This window comes from Clarias gariepinus, chromosome 2 (genome assembly GCF_024256425.1).
Source record: "Clarias gariepinus isolate MV-2021 ecotype Netherlands chromosome 2, CGAR_prim_01v2, whole genome shotgun sequence".
Taxonomy (NCBI): Eukaryota; Metazoa; Chordata; class Actinopteri; order Siluriformes; family Clariidae; genus Clarias; species Clarias gariepinus.
The window spans coordinates 1,795,649-1,816,543 of NC_071101.1; the positions used below are offsets into that span (position 1 = coordinate 1,795,649).

Consider the following 20,895-nt stretch of genomic DNA (forward strand, 5'->3'; position numbering starts at 1 on the left):
CAGAGGCATTTTATTTAATTCCAGCTGTTTTTATTTCAAAATGTAATTTTTTCAAAGTCAGTTTTTATTTTAAAATCCCGTTTTTCACGATGGCTTATTTATTTTATAATGCGACTTTTCAGCAGAATGACTTTGTCTGTCACTCAAGAGCGATAGGGTGGAGCCAGCTGTGTGATTGGTTGCTCCTTTATTCAATTCAATTCAATTCAATTTTATTTGTATAGCGCTTTTAACGATTTATATCATCACAAGCAGCTTTACACAATCAAAAAAATTAGGTTTCTATGAACTGTGAATGTGTATGAATCAAAATTATATGAATATGGCATTGTGCTGTGTGACTCAACTGAACCTTTCCAAGTGGCCTTTTACAGGTGGCCAGTCTAAGGCACACCTGTGTAATAATTATGCTGTCTAAACAGCATCTTGATATGACACACCTGTGAGGTGTGATGGATTATCTCGGCAAAGGAGAAGTGCTCACTATCACAGATTTTGACAGATTTGTGAACAATATTTGAGAGAAATGGTTATTTTGTGTATGTAGAAAATGTTTCAGATCTTTGAGTTCATCTCATAAAAAATGAGAGCAAAAACAAAAGTGTTGCGTTTATATTTTTGTTCAGTATATATATATAGCTCTATAGAATACAAATTCGACCACTATTATTAAAAACACTAACTAGCCGTTAACAGAAATCAGGGGGAGTTAGGACTATCAGAGGCAACAATAGTAGATATTCCGGGTGTATTTACATTCAATGTTGTGCTATATTTACACCACTCACACCACATTCACCCAGGCCATAGCTTTGCTGAGATTTCAGAGTCCTTTGTCTCTCAACACAAGTCCATAAATCAAAGTGAGCGGCATCCCTTTAATGGCGGCGTGGATGCAGCCCCTCGTGCACACTGCCAGCTGTAACACACACCGACTCCCGGGAAACACACACACAAAATACAAACGAAACAAACAAACAGACAAAACCCCTCCTGCATGACCACAGCAGGAGGGATGCCATGAGTGCACAGTAAGCACAAACAGTAAGATATATGCGCCTCAGCGGGCTTCATACAAATGCACAAACAAACAAACAAACAAACAAACAAACCCAACCATACTCACAAGATATCCCGCACTCGGGTTTACATAATGTTTAGCCTTTAGCATTAGCTTTTAGCTTTTAGCATTTTCAGTAGCTTGAGGCTATGAAATGGCTGCTGTTACCTAGCTCTTGCCTCTCTTCCTCTTTTATGGGAGTTGCTTAATTAGCTCCCACAGCGCCCCCGCTGGCCAGGAACACGTGACTAGGCAACCGCCTGTTACACCGCTACACACCCTTGGGGGTCCAGACACTTGCAGTGCGGCGGCGTTGGTATTCGCGTTCCCATAGCGTTTACACGCAGCATCGAGTGTAGCTTTTAAAAGAGAACATCTCGGGTTACTTTGCTGTAACCCTGTTCCCTGAAAAAGTGGGAATGAGATGCTGCGCTTCAATGCCGCACTGCTTGCGTGACTGGACGTCCTTTCAGACAAAATTGATCTGAGGAATGTTTCATGACGCTTCATCAGATGACGTCACCTGACCGGGGTTATATATGCCAAGATTTGGCGTGTTTGATACACACATGCTTCACAACCGGCAACACAGAAAGATGTTCCCATAGCGTTTTCACGCAGTATTTCGTCCCCACTTTTTTTAGGGAACAGGGTTACAGTAAAGTAACCCGAGACGTTTTGATGAAAGACATGGAAAAACCCATTTATGCTTTTAAAAGTTCCAGATATGATTACTGCATCGTTCTTTATTAAGGCAGTCTTCTCTCCATCGCCTACAGCTGGTTCAGAAGGCTGCAGCACGGCTAACAGGTACCAATGGGGGTGCACACATCACCACTGGAATTCCCTTCCTCCTGATCTTACTTTTGCAAGGGAATTTTCTTCGTTCTAAGCTAATTTAAGGACATTTTTGTTCACCAAAGCTTTTCTTTTATAGCATAGGGTATGCTTAGTCGTTTTAAAATCGATTGTAGTGTTTTTAATACTTCATTTTATTTTCTCCTGTTTTTAGTTTTTATTATTCACTTTTATTTACTGTTTACTTTTATGATATTAATATATTGTATTACTTTTATTTTAGCTCTAATTTTATTACTATAATTTGCACATTGTGTTATGCATTTGGTTCAGCACCTAGGTTCTACCTAGCAGTTGTTTGGTTCTATTTAAAAAAATATTGAATTGAATTGAATTGAATTGAATTGAGAGGTAAGAAACTAGTGGTGGTGCGAGTAAAGGCCAACTTTGAGGAGGAAGGCTCTCTCCCCCTTATTGCAAGTAATACAGAAGCCAGCGTAGGCTTGTTCTTTCTGACTGTGGTGATCTTGCTCTTCAGCAACTGCTGGACAAGTTCATCAGATGTGAAAAAATTGGTATACATGACATTGTGGCCTCGACTGATCAGATTCCCTGTGTACACTTGCATCTGCGAAGCATAGCTGGATTGTGCATTACAGACCACCCATATTATGATGCCATACTTTGCTGGCTTGCTGGATGTATTTTGTCAGAAAGGCCAGATACCTTTTGACAAAAGATAATCCACATTGAAAATAATTTATATTACAGATATAAAAATAAAATTTCCCATAAAAAATATATCTCTCAATTGAACCAACTGCTCACCCACTGTCACTTTAGGCCCAAGGTTGTAGCGGTATGGCAAGTGCTCCACCCACTTCGCCCAGAACTTTATGTTACCCAGTGTGGGAGGTTTTTTATCTTCCACTGTTGATCCCTGTCACACTTTAGCGCTCAAAGATAAGCTGTAATTCGAATTATAATAGTATCAAAAAACAAGGCTCAGCAGTCAGTTGATCTGGATGAAGTAAGATGGAGTTTATTGCAGCAACAAAGCCCAAATGAACCAACCCAATGACAGCTCAAGAACAGAACTGTTTCAAGAACAGGCAAAGAGCAGACTGAAAAGCAATACAATGCATACACTTTTTATACTGTTGGTTGAGGAAGGAACTCCCTCCCTAGGTTTTTTCCTTTTTTCTTACTTCCGTGGACCAACTTTGTTCCGGTTACTTGGTTTATATTTTTTCATACTTCCTTTGACCAAATTAGGTCTGTCTGGTCTTTTTATTTTTTCTTACTTCTGACCGTCAAGGTCACCCATTATCTCTTATCTTACTCCGGACATGTTCCTCTTCTAACATCTAAATCTTCTGTCATTCTGTATTACATTACTGTTCCTGACACTAGATGGCGTATGTCATTTCTATCAATTTCCCATTATAAGCCTTTTTTCCTTATTTTATATTTCTATTATATTTGAACCGTCTCCGTTGATTTTATAAAAAGGAATAGTTGGGAGGTGCTTTGTCCCTATGTACGTTTCTGTGCCTATGTCATTAGACACTGGGAGACAGACCATGGGTGAGCATTTCACTTTCTGTAAAATTTTTATTTCTTCAGCATTCGTATACTTGCTCATGTCTCTTATCCAATCTAACTCCTTTCCTGCCTTCCACGTAGCTAAGCGCACCTGCAAGCATAACCATAGCGACAGCATGGACAGTGTTGATCACGCTGCTCTTGGTCGAGTTAGAGGCGAGTGCCAAGCGTCCTTGAATTATGGTTTCTTTGCAAAAAAGGACTGGCATATCAGCAAAAGAACGAGCCCATACCGGCCTCTCGCAAAAGACCTCTACTTACAATTGTCTCTGTGAGCGGGTCTGCAGTGACCCAGACTGAGTCTTCTAATTCTGTTTCTGTTGGGACAAAAATACCACATGTGGCCTAGTCCACATGACTGCAATAAATTCTGAAATAAATAAAAAATAAATGAATAAATTAATCTCCAATGAAGATTGGAGAAAGAACTATTCTTCGTTTCTCTTTATTATTTTTTTTGGACACCTGGGAACTTCTGTTAGAGAGGCTGTAGGCCAAGTGTAATCTCAGCTGAAAGCAGCAAGGCTCATGTTTCTTTGAGTCTGTCATGGCATGGAATGTTTCACTACCAATTGTGGTTTTTCATTGTCATAGCCTTTGAAATATTATCAAAAGGGCTTTAGCTTAATACCCTTCTTTACTGGTTTTGATATTATGATTTTTTTTTCTCTTTTTCATGCTTGACCATTAGCTTGGACATTAGGGAGGTAATTAAATTGCATTCTACTTGTTAATTCCCTGACGTCAGTGGTGTACTTTAAAGTTAAACAGAGAAACTCTAGTTAGAGGCGTTTCAGGATAGTTGCAGGAGTTCTTATGATGTTCATATGTGATAAGAACTGTAAGAGTTCATATGTGATAAGAACAGTAAGGAGGGAGAGGTGGATCTGTACAGGTTGGCAAGGCAGAGAGATAGAGATGGGAAGGATGTGCAGCAGGTTAGAGTGATTAAAGATAGAGATGGAAATGTACTGACAGATGCCAGGAGAGTGATGGGAAGATGGAAGGAGTACTTTGAAGACTTGATGAATGAGGAAAACGAAAGAGAACAAAGAGTAGAAGAGGTGATTGTTGTGGAGCAGAAAGTAGCAAAAATCAGTAAGAGTGAGGTGAGAAGAGCGTTGAAGAGGATGAAGAGTGGAAAGGCTGTCGGTCCTGATGACATACTCGTGGAGGTATGAGAGTGCTTAGGAGAGGTGGCAGTAGAGTTGCTGACTAGTCTGTTCAACAAGATTTTGGAGAGAGTACATATAATACCTGAAGACTATGAAGATGGCATGGACTGCATTTGATGTTTTTTATTTATTTATTTATTTATTTATTTGTTCTGTATTTTTCTCTTTTTTTTGGGGGGGGGGGGGGGGGGGGGTTGGCTTGTGACAGCAACAGGTCAAATTACACTGTTGCTTCCTTCTTGGTCATCAGGGACAAAATGATAATGTCATCGTTTCTCCTTTTTTTCTTACATTTTTATTTCCTGTAAAGCTGATTTGTGGCAATGCTTAGTGCAAGATTAGTGCTAGTGATTATGCTAATGCTAATTCCCAGTAAATAGTCCTGTTTCTGTGTATTATCCTGTTGTTGTTTTTATTTATTTATTTATTTAATTAAAGAAGCTAAAAAAAAGGCCAAGGGTCATGTTTCTTTGAGTCGGTCATGGCAAAGAATGTTTCACCATTCGAGAATGGTTTTTCATTGTCATAGCCTTTGAAATATTATCAAAAGGGCTTTGGCCTAATATCCCTTCTTTACCGGTTTTGATATTATGATTTTTTCTTTGTGTTTTTCATTCTTGTACTTTTTGTGTTTTTCCTGGACATTAGGGAGGTAATTAAGTTGTATTCTACTTGTTAATTCCCTGACGTCTGTGGTGTACTTTGGAAGTTAAACAGAGAAACTCTAGTTAGAGGCTTTGCAGGATAGTTGCAGGAGTTTTTATGTTAATTTGTGATACACTGTTCTCCAACATCGAGAGCAGGGACAGATACTGCAGTGTTGAGAAATTCATTGTCAAATGTGTTCTATAAAGGTTTTGATGCTTTTCAATACGCATTATCACAGTACTAACCACACATCATTGCCCTTTAGCACCTGCAGTGCTGTAGATTCAGTGCAGTAGGTCCCAGCTGCAGCAGACACACTCACAACAGTTTTTGTACGACGCTCTAACACTGTGTGAACATCCAATTACTGACATTAGGTACACACTGACAGTAATAATCTCCAGCATCTTCAGTCTGGACTCCACTGATGGTCAGAGTGAAATGAGATCCAGATCCACTGCCACTGAAACGAGATGGAATACCTGATGCTCTACTGCTAGCCCAATAGATCAGGAGTTTAGGAGTTTCTCCAGGTTTCTGCTGATACCAGGACAAATAATAATAACTACTATAGTAAACATCAGGACTGGTTTTACAGCTGATGGTTACTGTGTCTCCTGGAGAAACTGATTTCACTGCAGGACTCTGAGTCACAGTCACCTGACCTCTGGATCCTGAAAAAAATCAGAAGAATAAATGGGTTCCCTACATTAATAATGATGTTGAGTTTGAAGTTCATCTAGTCGGCCTACTTCACATGGATTTGTCAGCTGAACAGTAGAAGATAAAACATTGTGTTACCTCGAGCGCAGAGGGCCAGTGTGCAGATGAAGACGCTGATCAAACTCATGGTTGCTGTGGGTGAAGTCGCTGAGCAGCAGCTCTCAGTCATGAAGTGTTAAAGTCACAGGGCTATAAACACTCGCAGAGCGCTGAAGCATGAGCTGCTAATGCAAAGTGGAACCTCTCTCTATGGAAACGTCTGTGTGTGTGTGTGTGTGTGTGTGTGTGTGTGTGTGTGTGTGTGGTCACTGTAGTGTAACAGAGGTTTTTGTACGACGGCTTCATTAGAATGTATCACTGTGGTACCCTTTTGGTGGAGGAACCAAACTCATCATCTGTAAGTCACAAGTTATTTTTTATCCTAATTGTTCTGTTTATTAATTAAAATATTCAATTAAGCTTAGACTTTTTTATTTTATATTTTGTATGCAGAACTTCAGTAAGCCAAACATTTAGACCATATACAGAATCAATATTTAATTGTTTTTTATGGATTTATACTTTAGGGATAAAGAGTGTAGAGTATTGTTTGCTATAATATCTGAATAAGTGTGCCGTGTGTTGGTCAGTAAACAGAGCACTTTTCCATTCACAGCTTCTTAAGTTCATATTGTGTGCTGTGAAGGACATGGTATAAAACTTAATCCTGTGCCTGTTAGCCTTCTATAATTTTACTGATGTACTGATGTTGAATCTCCAAACAAAGATAAACAGTGTGTAGAAAGGTGGATGTGGTGTGATGGGGTTATTTCCATCACTCAACTGATTTCTCAGGCTTTTTGCCAGATATGTGATTTGTAATCGAGTAAATCTTGTTATCAGGAAACTCAAAGGGAAGGTGTGATGTTGCATTTTCCAGCCCTGATTCTGTGGAATATCAGTGTATTTACATCATCAGTGGATTTATTTTTCTGTAGGACTACATGTAAAAGTAACAGAACAACTTAGGAGGACTGGAATACACTCGCAGAATAAAGCTGATCAAAGTCCGAGTCGCTCCACAATATAAGCAGTAACTAGTAAATGTTCTCCTGCTGAGTAGTTCTACTGAACTGCAGTCATGTGAATAAGCAGTAATGAGTAAATGTTGTGTAAGTGTGTGTAAATGTGTGTTTATTGTGTGTTTGTGGTCTCCAGCCGGTCCCACGGTGAAGCCCTCCGTGTCTCTGCTCCCTCCCTCCTCTCTGCAGCTGTCTGAGGGATCGGCCTCGCTGCTCTGCCTGCTGTCTGCCTACTCTCCACAGGGGGCGCTGGTGAGCTGGACGGTGGACGGCTCAGAGGTGAAGGACGGGGTTCTGACCAGCGCGGAAGAACAGAAGAAGGACGGTTACACACGCAGCAGCACCCTGACCCTCAGCAAAGCACTCTGGGAAAAGGGGGAGGAGTTTGTCTGTAAGGTCTCCCATGACGGCGTCAATCATCCGGTCACGTTCAGAAAGAGCCAGTGTGAAGGCTAACAGCTCCAAGATAGAATTTAACACTGAGCTGCTTACACATCCATCTACAATAGAGTTTCAATTCTACACAATGCTGACATTTCTGTCTTTACTCTCTTCACTGTCCTGTTGCTCTTCCTGTAGTTTTGCTCTGCTGAAATAAAGCTTGATTTTGGACATTGTGTCTTCTTTTATTCAAATTCAAATTTTATTTGTCACATACACAGTCATACACAGTACGATATGCAGTGAAATGCTTGTACGACCGCCGGTGACCTTAAAAAGAAAATAAAAACTATATATAAGGAATAAATATTAATAAAAAGAAATGAAATACAAAAGAAAATAAATTTAACTAGTAAAATAAACAGACTGTACAAATAAGGGCATAATAAAAATATTACAAAATATAGAAATATAAGAATATGGGGGCGGATAAAGATTTTAAAATGTTTTAAAGTGGCATTAAAATGTTTTAAAGTGGCAAAGTGTCATGTGCAATGGCAGATATATATAAACATGTATTGTATAAATGTGTCCATGAATGCCCAGTCAGTGTTGGATGTAAAAGAGATTATATTAGTCCTGTATTGTGTTGTGGTTGAGAGACCTTATCGCCTGCGGGAAGAAGCTCCTCCTCAGTCTCTCTGTGTTGGCCCTCAGGGAGCGAAATCGCTTCCCAGACCGCAACAGAGTGAACAATCCATTGTTGGGGTGGCTGAGGTCCTTCACGACCTTCCTGGCCTTGGTCCAGCACCGCTTGCTGTAGATCAAGTGCAGGTCAGGGAGCTCGGTGCGGATGATGCGCTCAGCTGATCTCACCACCCTCTGTAGAGCTCGTCTGTCCTGCATGGTGCTGTTCCCGAACCAGGTCGTGATATTTCCCGTCAGGATGCTCTCTATGGTGCAGGTATCCGAGGTATCTGAAGCTGTCCACTCTCTCCACTGGGCTCCTGTTGATGATAGGGGTCTGGTGGTTCCTCACCTGCTTTGTTCTGAAGTCCACTATCAGCTCCTTTGTCTTGCTGACGTTCAGGAGGAGATTGTTCCTCTGGCACCAGTTTTCCAGATTTACAATCTCCTCTAGGTAGGCCGTCTCATCATTTTTGGTAATCAGGCCCACCACGACAGTGTCGTCAGCAAACTTGATGATGGCGGTATTTCAGTTAATAGTCATTATCAGTGTGATGAGAGAGTGTGTTTAGCTGTAGATTCAGTGCTGTGTGTTGTGCTTCAGTGAGTTTGAAGTTGAACATCTGGTGAAAGTGCTACTTTATTTACGCAAATCACAAAACACTTGATCTTTCAGTTTCATTTGTTAAACTTCTGTTTAACTGAATGCTGTGTTTTTTTGGAAAATAAATCACTCAGTATTGGTCCGTTACACTTCATCTGAGCAAATAATACATAAATATTTAATCCTCATAAACTGTTGATGTTAAAAGTAATACAATTCAATTTAATTTATATAGCGCATTGTTGCAAAACACTTTTACAGAATCAAAAGAAAATTAGGGAAATTAGTATGAAATGTGTGAGAAAATATGTATAAATAAAAATGATCAGATTATCAAGCCGAGGGCGTCGGGGCTGAGGGACTGCAGTCATTCTGTGTGTAAGGAGGCTGGAAGTTCAGTATAACAGGAGACGTGATTAAGTTAGTATGTAATCCACTTTCATTATTGAAGGCTCTGGTACAAAACAGTTTGTAGGAGTTTCCTTCCTGAACTCTTGAGCAACTGCTGTTACGTGGTGCCGCTCTCCATACCACAACCTGTAACAGCAGTTGCTCAATAGATCAGGAGACGTAATATTGTTCATAAGAGCCCTAACGCAGGACTTTAGAGGGGCTCAATGAAATAGGAGTTTGGGAGAGTGCTTATGATATGCACTGGAAGTCCTTTCCGTTTGGAGCAAGCCCCTGTTCAGTTTACAATCAATAAAATGAAGCTAATCAAGTAAAAAAATGAAAAGAAAAATCAAACTTTTTGCATTTATTGACACCCAAGTTCCCTCTACATCTACACAGTTACCAGCATCAGAGGAGGTACCAAGTTACCTAAGCCTACCATGTCACAATGAGGAGTCAGATCCTCTCCTCTACTGGAAGGACAACCAGAGTCGTTTCCCCTTTTTGGCTCAAATTGCATGCCAATATCTTGCTGTGCCTGCTTTATCTGCTCATGTAGAATGCGTTTTTAGTATTGCTGGTAAGATATTTAGGCCTGAGAGATGCAATCTTAGTGATGCCAAATTTAAGGAAATGATGATAATTCTATGCAAAAAATGTGAATGAAATAGGGGGATTAGTCCAAGTATTGAAGGAACAGATATGTCTTGAGTTGCCGTTTAAGGATTGTCAAAGACGCTGCTATACGTTCGTTCCACCACCTAGGTACCAGAACAGAAAAGAGTCTGGATGAATGTCATCCTCGATCCCTGAGAGATGGTGGAACAAGGCGAGCAGTGCTGGAGGATCGGAGGTAACGTGGTGCAATGCGTGGTGTTATTAGACCAGAGAGGTAGGTGGGTGCTGGGCCAGTTTTAGCTTAGTAGGCAAGCATCAGGGCTTTGAATTTGATGCGGGCAGCTACAGGAAGCCAGTGCAGGGAGCAGAGAAGTGCATATAATTTAGGCATAAATCACCAATTGTTTGTTTGGTTAATGAATGTATTCTTCTGCAATAATTATTTTTTTTAGAATAAGACATAGTTGTAGTTAAATAAAAATTATATTTAAAAAAATTAAGTAAATCTCATGACTGAGCTGTCAACTGATTTCTCAGGCTTTTTGCCAGATATGTGATTTGTTTAGCTGTAGATTCAGTGCTGTGTGTTGTGCTTCAGTGAGTTTGGCTGAAGAAAGTTGAACATCTGGTGAAAGTGCTGCTCTATTCTGGGAGAAAGAGGATCACTCAGCCGTCTTCATCTCAATCTCACTTCCTCTACACTGATCTTTCAGTTTTATGAGTTAAAGCTGCCATTAAACATCTGTGTGCATTTGTGCTTCAGTTCCCTTAATGGTATAAATATTCAATTATTCTACTATACACTATTTAAGCCTCATTTCAAATTGTGTTGTTTTATTTTTGCCAAAATTAATAACTTGCAGCTGTTTGTTGTGAAATAAGACCGCTTAGCACAAGTAATACACTACTACAATATCAAATTATTCAACCCCTTGATGAATAACATCTTTAGTCCCTACTGTCGAGCCCCTTTAGCTATTCTGACCTGCTGCAAGTGTAATGTATCACCAGACACTAGCTTCTGGCAGTGTTTCTAAGGGATCTTGGCCTATTCCATGGACACTGACCTTTTGTTCAGTAAGATTCTTGGGTTTGTGTGCTGCAACTGTTTTTATTAGTATTATTATTCTATTGGATTCAGGTTAGACGACTGTGATGGCCTGTGATGAACTCTTCAGGACCTTATCTAAAACTAAGCCTTGGTGGACTTTAAAATACTTTTGTGGACTTTAAAATACATTGTCCTGTTTTTTGCTATTCACTAGCTCAGAGCAGGTCCTCGCGGTACTGTGCGCAGTGTTCTTATGATCTCCACACTGGGGAGTGACTTGATCTCAAGGTAATCCTCACACTGCTCGATGGTGTTGAGCATGTCTGCTGTCTCAGAAGAGTTCACAAATGATTGGGGTTCTAGGCGGATGGTAGGCGAGTACAGAAAGGGGAAGTAGCCACCACAACTGAGGGGATAAGCAAACTATGGGTGAATGTACTGCAACTGGGTGTGGAACATCATAAGTTACACTGAGTGGTTTGTGTGACGCATTTCCTGTGGGTGCGACTGGAGTCTTTGAGCAATGCAGTGAAGAATTCAGTGAAATGCAGGGGTACAAGCTTCTGGAAAGAGTGGAAATGCTAGTGAGACTGATCTTTTTTTTATTTGACTTTCCCATTAAGCATCTCTTCTCGGAAAACAGTCGGTAACTGCTCTCACTAGTGCCTCTTAGAAGTAACCCTCCGAACCCCCTAAGCTAGCATCCATGGCCTGCTGAAATTGGTTTCCCTGTTTAATGTACTGTTAGTGGAATAATTGAAAACTGTCAAAACTGTCTGTTTTGTTTATTGTGCACAGGAGCCACCACCCCCCGTCTGCAATCTAGTGTGTGTGTGTCCATGTGTCTTTGTGCGTGCACGCTTGGTTAAGTGAGAGACTTTATTGGTAAACTGGTGTGTGTGTGTACGCAGGTGTGTGTGAAAGCCCCCTCCCCACCCCTTCCTCCTCTCCTCTCTCTGGTCTCAATTACTACAGCCACGATTCTTTTCAGGGGTAAAGTACAGGTTAATTTGTTTCATTTTTACTTAATTTTTTTATTAACTATTTTTATTTTTGGGTTGTGAAATGAATCATCTGAGTTTCCATTATTTCTTATGGGGGAAATTCTCTTTGATATACGAGTGTTTTGACATACAAGCACACTTCAGGAACGAATTATGCTTGCGATCTAATGTTCACTTGTATGTACAAAATGTTTTCATGCATTTAAAAGTAAATGTATATATAGTCCCAGGTCCTGTATAATGTGTGAATGTGTGCGTGTGGGATTGTTGCATCAGCCTCACCGGCTTTACGGATTAATCCAGATGAAAAGAGATAACAATGTCCTGTGACACTGTCCCAAAGGTGAGTAATCCAGTCACAATATATCCACGGAGAGACAGCATCGAAAAATGAATGGTGATCAGTCATATGCAAATAGACAACAATGGACTGGACTGGACTGGACTGGACGTACACCTATGAACCCATTCAAGCGGTTTTTATTGGCCTTGAAGAGACATGCTCCACTCAGATACACATGTTGAGAAACAAACTCTTGTTGCCATAGACTCTTTTTTGTGTGTCTGACACATTGGTTAAAATAAGCTGTTTATCTTTGCTAGTTTTTAAGATGGTTATGGTACTATAATATAAAAGAATCAGTAGATACTGATAAGCATCAGATGGTCCCCAGGTATTTTACTGACCTTTAAATAAAAATAGAACCTGTATTCTCCTGTTTTATGCAGATCACCGTTTTAACTTTGACTAGTTTGGGAAGAAAAAAGTTTTTTAATAATGTTTGTGTGTTTTAATTGTCGGGGTATTTTTAGGCCAATTAGTTTTTCTATATAAACAATCATTTGAACCAACTACATCAGTGGGTTAAAATGGGAGACAACTTATCTTATTGAGTAAATAAAAAGTCTAGAGAAATAGAATTAATTGAGGCCACAACCCATATTACTTTAGCAGAATTAAATATTGGAATTACAAGTTAAGTCAACTTAAGATTTTGAACTTTGTACATATAATGTGTCAACTAAACAGCAATGTAAAATATTTAGTTTGGCCAGCAAGTTGAGTAAACTTTAAAAAGCTGTGCAATTTGTTACTAAACTTTTTAATGTTGAGGTTTAATGTTTTAATGTTTTTTTTTGTTTGTTTGTTTTTTTTACAGTGTGTATGTCCTTAAACAGTTTCAGGTAAATTCTGACCCATTGTAACATTTCAGAACTTTTAAAATGACCTACATTACGATTTTTATCAAAGTGGAACAGATTATAATTAATTAAGTAATTAATTAATTGCACTAGCCGAGTCCAAGACAATCTTCATGGTAATCAAGTGAAACTGTCCCCAGTAAGCACACACAGAAGCTCATCAGGTCATCCTTGATATAAACATCGGGTATATTTTATCATCTATTTATTAATGACTGAGAGGCCAATTATTTTTATTTACTTTTTAAATTACTGTTACTTTGTTACTGATAAATTTTTGAGTCCCGTATAACCTATAAATCAAAGGCTTCTCTAAAATATCTCATATTCAATAAACCATCACAAAACAGTGCCGCAGGTGTCATGTGATTTGGGATTATAATATCATTCTAAATTACATGACAGACATGAAAAAGTACTATATTAAGTATGTAATATTTGTAATATGGATTAAAATAATATGATTTCAAGGTAAATTACAACAGTCTTACATTTTTATTAGTTTAACTAATAAATAAATGTAAATATTACATAAACATGTAATATTTTATATAGAAAGGTTAGTAGTTTTATTCATTTTAAACTTAAAATAGTTTTTTTCCCCTTTGGTATTTTATTATTATTATTTAATAATTGTTTTATAATTAATTAAGTGTACATGAATGTGTTAAACTTTTAATTATCAAATATATTTAAAAAAAAATATGCCTAATGATTGTATGACTGGACAACATTCCCACAATGAGGAATAATTAATGCTAGATGAGTTAGAATACTTAGATTTGTAATTATTATTATTATTATTATTATTATTATTATTATCATAGGAAAGCTTTAATTATGAGCAAACAATGTAACTTTTGTAAGTCCACAAGATGGCAGCATTGTAGAAGAAAAGATGTGTCAATAGATAGATAGATAGATAGATAGATAGATAGATAGATAGATAGATAGATAGACTGAAAAACATAGAAAATTAAAAATAAAATGGAAGAGTGTGCTAATGTTAGTGAATCTACGGTACACACATCTAAATGTTATAACTTATTTATTTCAGTTTACTTTAAGCTTTACTCTTTTTTTTTTGCCAATTTGCTCACCCAACAAGTTGGAACTCTTCCACCCTAGGGTGTTTGACAGATCTGGGTTATATCAAGTCTAATCAATCATCTCACATTTTTATTTATTCACAAACTCAGATTACTTTGGTGTATTAAAAAAAAAGACCTTGAGCCTTGCTGTTAAAAAAAAGTGAAGTAAGGCAGTAATGTTGGCACAGCAGCGCCACCTTGTGGTTACATTGTTTATCTGTGTCTTATAAAGCTGTTACCTTCACACCCTTTGTTTTATTTTGGCTTAAAAGTTGCTTAAAGAAAATGAAGGCAACCTAAAGAAATCGTATTACAATGGGGTTGGCCCGGGTACATACACTTAAAAGTTATCAAAAGTGACACTCCTATTTTTTATCCTAGTGATTAAACCAAACTAAATACAAACAGATAAATACAAATTAAGCTCAGTATTCTGTAGGTTCGCCTTGTGCCATCAGGGCAGCTCTCCAGGGTCTCCGGGGGCAGTGTGGTGTCTGGCACCAGGACGTTGCTGCAGATTCTTTGAGTGCTTTGGCTTGTGGGACGGGACCTCCGTGGATCGGACTTCTTCGTCCAGTGCATCCCATGAGACTCGTTCGGACCGGGATCTGGGGAGTTTGGAGGCTTGAGCTCTTTGCCTGCTGGGAACACGACCCAAGCCACCTACAAACCCCTCCCACCACAAAGCACACATAAAAACACTCCTAAAATGATTATCTAATTTATTATGATGGGATTGAACACATCACCCCCTCAGCACAAGGCTTGAGGAATAGAGGTACGACATCTTCCCAGGTTTCTCACACGTTTTCTGTCTTGCTTCAGGTCTTTCACTTCCTGGCCCTGCCCTGTCAGATCATGACTCCAGATTTCTCATAACTGAGGCTTTTCTGTCTTTAAATAGTTCATTTCCCCAAAAGGCAAGTCACACCCGAGTAAGGAAACAGCACTGATCAGGCAGGAGGGAGCTGATCGCACCTCTTAATTGTGCCCCGATGCCAATTCCTGTTCAGAGCTTATTATCACACACACACACACACACAGAGAGAGAGAGAGAGAGAGAGAGAGATAGATCAGTAGATGACTCAAATGCTTCAGGTGCAGAATCCAATAAGATGTGAAGACAAAGGAATTTTCCATTAAGTCAGTCGACTGATGACTTTTGGCGCTCGCGTGATCTCCAGCCACGTATGTTTTTCTGAGAACCTACAGCTGAAACTGGAGACTCCTTACACGTTTTATATATGAAAATCTCCTGATTTCACCACAGCATCAATTATAGATGTTTTAAACGTATTATTAGCAGAGCATCCACCGTGAATTAGCTGTTGCTATGGAAACCATAACGTACCAGAGCGAGTGCGTTAATATAAACCTGCATTATTGTCAGAGCTGCTGTCAAAGAGAATCAATCAACACCTTCTGACTCAAATACATCAATTATATAAAATCTCATAAGCAGGCGTGCTAATGTACATTACAATAACATTTTATTATTAATAACATATTTATTTTATTTGATATAAGTTAGAGTATTTTACATTTTATTTGTATTGTTTATTAATTGTGTTAATTTAGTTCTAATATAATTCCGAACAGCTGAGGTGTTTTAAAACAAGCGTGTTTTTTTGGGGCAGACACAATTTCCAATCTATAATAAATTAATTAATTAATTAATTAATAGTGGTCAGACTGTGGCAAAGGGGGAAAATTAATTATTTATTTTAATATTAATAATTTAAATAATATATTTTTTTAAATATATATATAAACCAAATGATCTTTATACTACTTAAACTAAAGGCAAGCGTTTGTGTAATTATATTTTTTTATATTTTAAAAACTATTTGTAATATAATTTTACTGTAATGATTATTTTTGCCATCGCAAATAAGCTCTGAGTTGTACATAAAATCCAACATGCCAACAAAAGACAGAATTTCATTATCTTCCATTATCCTGACAATGCCTGGACCCGCTCCATCACTGGAAATGTCTTCTAGAAAATGTTTAATTCTGTAGGTTTGTTTTTTCAAATTCTGTATGTGGTGAAAATGGCATCCTGACGCGGTGTGAAAACAATGGAACAGAGCACAGGATTCACAGCTTGATGAATAAAGCCAAGTGTGTGTGTGTGTGTGTGTGTGTGTGTGTGTGTGGTGTGTGTGTGCGTTTCTGTATTAGAGTCAGCGTGCATGAACGCTGAGCACCGAGCTAACACGGCTTTTTAAACACGATAAATGCCATATTGTTTAAGTTTTCCTGGCAGTTTTTTCTCTGCCAAAATGAAAGTGAAAATTTATTTTAATACCACACTTGTTATCCAACGTTTCATTTATATTCAGAGGAGAACAGTCTGAAGAGTGTTAAACACCAAGGAGATCACAATCAATCATTTATATTCCTTTTACGCTTACAAAAAAAAAATGTACCAGATGATGACGTGGTTTTCACGATTGATTAACGTTAGCTGGATGCTAATGTGTGTGTTGGAGGGGTTAAATACAGGTGATTGTGTGTGTGTGTGTGAGTTTGCCTTTCTCAGCAGATGCTTCAGTAGATGTTACGCAGGATGATGACTATTGAACCTGTCGTCTCTGGTTCCCATGAGATTGAGGGACTTCCCTTGGAGGATGGAGAAAGCATGTTTCCCTCATTTCTAATGTTTGGTTGGGAAGTAAAAGATAGATGGAGAAAAAAAGATGGAGAGGTGGCAGTTCAGGCACTAAAGAAGAGACTGGACATGCTGCCCCTTAGTGAATAAGGTCTATAACACAACGTAGGGTCCCTTACTGAAGAGGGTCGATAAGAGACCCTGGACCTGCTATGCCTTAAAGGGTCTCTAACAACAGAGTTGAACATTGTCTATGAAACCATGTTTTCATGCCAGAGAAAAATTCAATCTGACCTGAATTGATAGATGACAGAGGGAGAGGGAAAGACAGACAGACAGACAGACAGACGGGGGTCAGCTCTACGGGGATGTTCCCAAATCTGTTGTATCCCTCAAAGTGCCACTGCATTGATTTTAACTTTTTATTTTTTTTTAATGGCCTGACGATTTCATGTTACACACACATCACGGGTCATGTTTTTCTTTAGTGCTCTGGGATGTCTGTGGTTCTCCCTAGGGACCACATGGGGGCACCACCTCCAAATAACTTGGCCAGTGTTCAACTGAGTGTGTGTGTGTGGGGGGGGTGTGTGAGAGAGTCTGCAGGGGAAATCATGTCCCCTTCGAGGATCATGTGGAGTGTCTGAAATCAATTCAGTGTTAAGTGCAGGAACCAGGAACCTGGGGAAAGGGGGTTGGGGTTGGTGGGGGGGTGTTGTCAGGGTCGTATGGGGGCAGCTGTTACTCACACCTTAGTAAGCCAGACACACACACACACACACACACAGAGGTCAGGATTTTGATAAATTATTTTATCTGTACACATATATGTAGGAGATACAAAGATACAGACAGAAAGGCAATGTGTGTGTGTGTGTTTGTGTGTGTGTGTGTGTGGGTTTGTATTAATTGCTAAATTGCTGACTATCATACAAACCATGGAATTAAATCATAATCAATCCAGAGTGTTTTATATGGCGAGATGAAAAACAGTGAAAGAGAGCAGAGCTACAACCACTCCATGGTCCGCTTCCTCTTTCGCAATCACACCGGATCTGTCGCGCTCGTGTTACGTGGACGTGTCATATCAATAAAAAACTATCAGTTATTACAGTTTTACATGCCACTGTGCAGCCGAGAGAGAGAGAGAGAGAGAGAGAGAGAGAGACGTAACTGTTACGGCCTTCGCACTTCGGAGGAGCCGTTAAAAAAAAAAGAAATGGAAATAAAGGACAACTGCTTGGTTATAAAAAATAAAAAAAAAGCCCAGCAGTGTGCACTTTTCTTGGCTGTGTGCAGGGTGACACTCACGCAGTGACTACAATCCACACAATATCATCAGCAGGAGAATTCAGGAGTGCTATAGTGTGCTATGCAGGATGTGGAAGCCCGCCTGTATAAACATCATCCTGGACCTATAGAGTATGCAACAATAATGGACTGACCTTAATCACAAAGTGTCTTACTGGATGTGGAGTTTCACACTCTGGTTCAGGCTCTGTTGATTCATACAAACCATTACTTATACATCAATCAGCAATACAACACAATAACACTGATCCCCGACGGGACACCAGTAAACTGGCGACTTAATCAAGAGTGCCTGAGGCTTACCCATGCCGATGGGGACAAAAGGCCAGTCCAATCCCACAGAAAAGTCAATTTCACCACAAAACATTAAGAGCTGGTCATGATAGAAAGTCACTGGTCAAACCACTGGTCTGGCCTTCAGGCTACCAAGATACCAATTCGATTAACCACCAAAACCAAGTCCAATCCACAGAGGCCCCATTCCTCAATCCACAGCACCCAAAGGATCTGCTGCCAATGACTTGGTGCCACACAACACAGCAGCCCCAGGGGTCTTGTGGAGTCACGCCCCGAAGAAGCAAGGGGAACCCAAAACCTAGGTCTTTTCAACGTTAATGGCTTTAATGCTAAGGCTGTGTACATGTGTAGTCCTGTGACCATAACCTTGAGTTACAGAAGTTTATTTAATTACTAAGATATCTAACTGTCAATAATAATAACTATAAAGTTTCATTAGTCAGGCTTAGTTTAAATTGCTTTTCTTTCTTTTTTTCTTTTTTTTTATACCCCAGATCACAGTGGCACCACATCCAACACTGCCATGTCAGTCAGCTGCCTTTACACCAGAATTATTTATTGTAAAAATTGACTTAATTTTTAAAAAATGTTCTTGTAAATATCAGGTTGTTTGGATGGAGGTTAGGCTTAACAGTGAAGATAAGATCTCCTGAGTGTGATACGTTGCAGTGTGACGTTGCACAAGCCGAATCCTCTCAATAACATCTGCAGATACACACTCTTACACACACTGAATCTAAATAATGTTGTCTGTGATTTTTCTGACTGTATGTAAAAAGGTTCAATAATAAATGACAGATGTCAGTCTGCTAAGGTCACCTGTACTGTCGATGGTACTCAAGGTTATGGTCACAGGACTACATATTGATTAGTGTAATTCTTGCATGAATGAATGTTAGCATCTCAGAGTGTATCGACTTTGTTGTAAAAGCAAGAACGTTCTCCGTCCCTGCTGTTCCTCACATGTGTTTCTGTCCTCGCCAGGACAAAGTCATTATACCAGATGTTTAACATGATGTTTTTCACCCATACTTTGGTGTTTCGACATATATTTCAGTTTCACTTCATTAAACTCTGATCTTATCTTTTTCCACTTTTGATCCGTGATACTGAACTGATACAGAACTGAATCCTTCAACTTTCACATCGTAGAGTTGCCTGAATTACATATAAAACCACAACAAATGTTTAAAAACAAATGCGTGGTGAAATGACTTATCTTTATTTAATTGCAGACATTTTCATTTGTCTGAAGGAGCTCTATGTTGAAGGGCTTTTCTGCAGACTTGGATACCAGATATTTAGGCAAGTATTTAATTAACTACTACATTGATACGTCGAGCGTGACACATCCTGTGATGTTTAACAGTGAACAGAACATGAGTGGAAAACAATTTCAAGATCATTATTTAATTAAAAACAGGAGCTGCTAATAAGAAATTGATGCTAGTTATTGTGATTAGCATGATGAGGTCATTTCTGTTCACCTTCTACACTGTTGGTTCATGACTGAATCAAAAATGAAAAAATTCATTATTCCAGTATAAAGACCAACTGTGGGGTAATTAGTGTAATTCATTTATGTAATAAAAATGTTTTAATTAGATTTTGATACATAAGTAAAGGTTACAATGGTTACTTCCAGTGGTAATTTGAGGTTTTTGTGAGGTGGTGTTCTTAGTTTAGAATTTTAGAAGGAAAAAAAAATATTACAGACTAAGAAAGAAGAAACTTTTAAAGATTATGATTTTTTTTTTTTACATTTCCCTTCATCTTATTAATACAAAAGTCAAACACCCAAACTGTGTGAACTGTGTATTTCTCTTTATTATTTTATTATTATTATTATCATTATTATTGGGAAAATTACAGAAGGGTTTCATTCTTGATTCCCGCAAAGAAACCCGCGAAACAGGTTAAAGATCACTGATAATTAAAATAAATACATCTATTTATTCTATTTATGTATCTGTTTAACATTTTGTGGGCGTTCCAATTTCCGGCTGAATATATGCGTTAAACAATAGAATAAAAAAAAAAATGGTAAAAATGTCAAGATCATCTAGCTTCTTTATTGCTATAATAATAATAATAATAATGACTGTTTAATACGAATTAAAAACAGAAAGAAAAAATCCAATGTTTAGTGTTTATTTAATGATCTTTTAATGTTAAGAATCAGTTTAATAAACAGGCTGATGGACAGAGAGACAGACTCGATGCGGCGGCGGGTTTTTTATTTATTAAAACAAAACGTAACTAAATAAAGAGAAATCACGCGTTTACGGTTAAAGAAAATAAACACGCAGAATATATTCTCTAAAAAACTGTCTATTAAATCGGCAGTAAAACGACGAATGAGATATTTTACAGACAAAAACTAAAACTCCATCGTTTCTTGCCCGATTATCAAAACGGTTTAATTAGGTTTTTAACAGAGCGATAAAAATCGCAGAACGATATTTTCCTGATCCAAAGTCCTGATTTTATCTCTGTGTTTGATCTGTTTAACTAAAGAATCGAATTTTCTGTCGGAGAACAGAGTTAGAGAAACGAAGAATTAAACTTCCA

General features: G+C 38.5%; 2 gene segments (V, D, J or C); one reads left to right on the forward strand and one right to left on the reverse strand.

Annotated features, from left to right (window-relative positions):
- The window catches only part of LOC128516013 (Ig kappa chain V-V region MOPC 21-like), a 226,157-nt gene extending 218,475 nt beyond the window's left edge, over positions 1-7,682 (forward strand). Inside the window, 2 exon segments of the V gene segment in view lie at positions 6,377-6,406; positions 7,207-7,682. Coding sequence covers positions 6,377-6,406; positions 7,207-7,526 — 350 coding nt within the window.
- LOC128516035 (immunoglobulin kappa variable 4-1-like) lies at positions 4,830-6,284 on the reverse strand. The segment is given in 2 exon segments: positions 4,830-5,960; positions 6,088-6,284. Coding segments are annotated over 2 exon segments (423 nt in total).
- Positions 7,683-20,895: the final 13,213 nt, after the last annotated feature.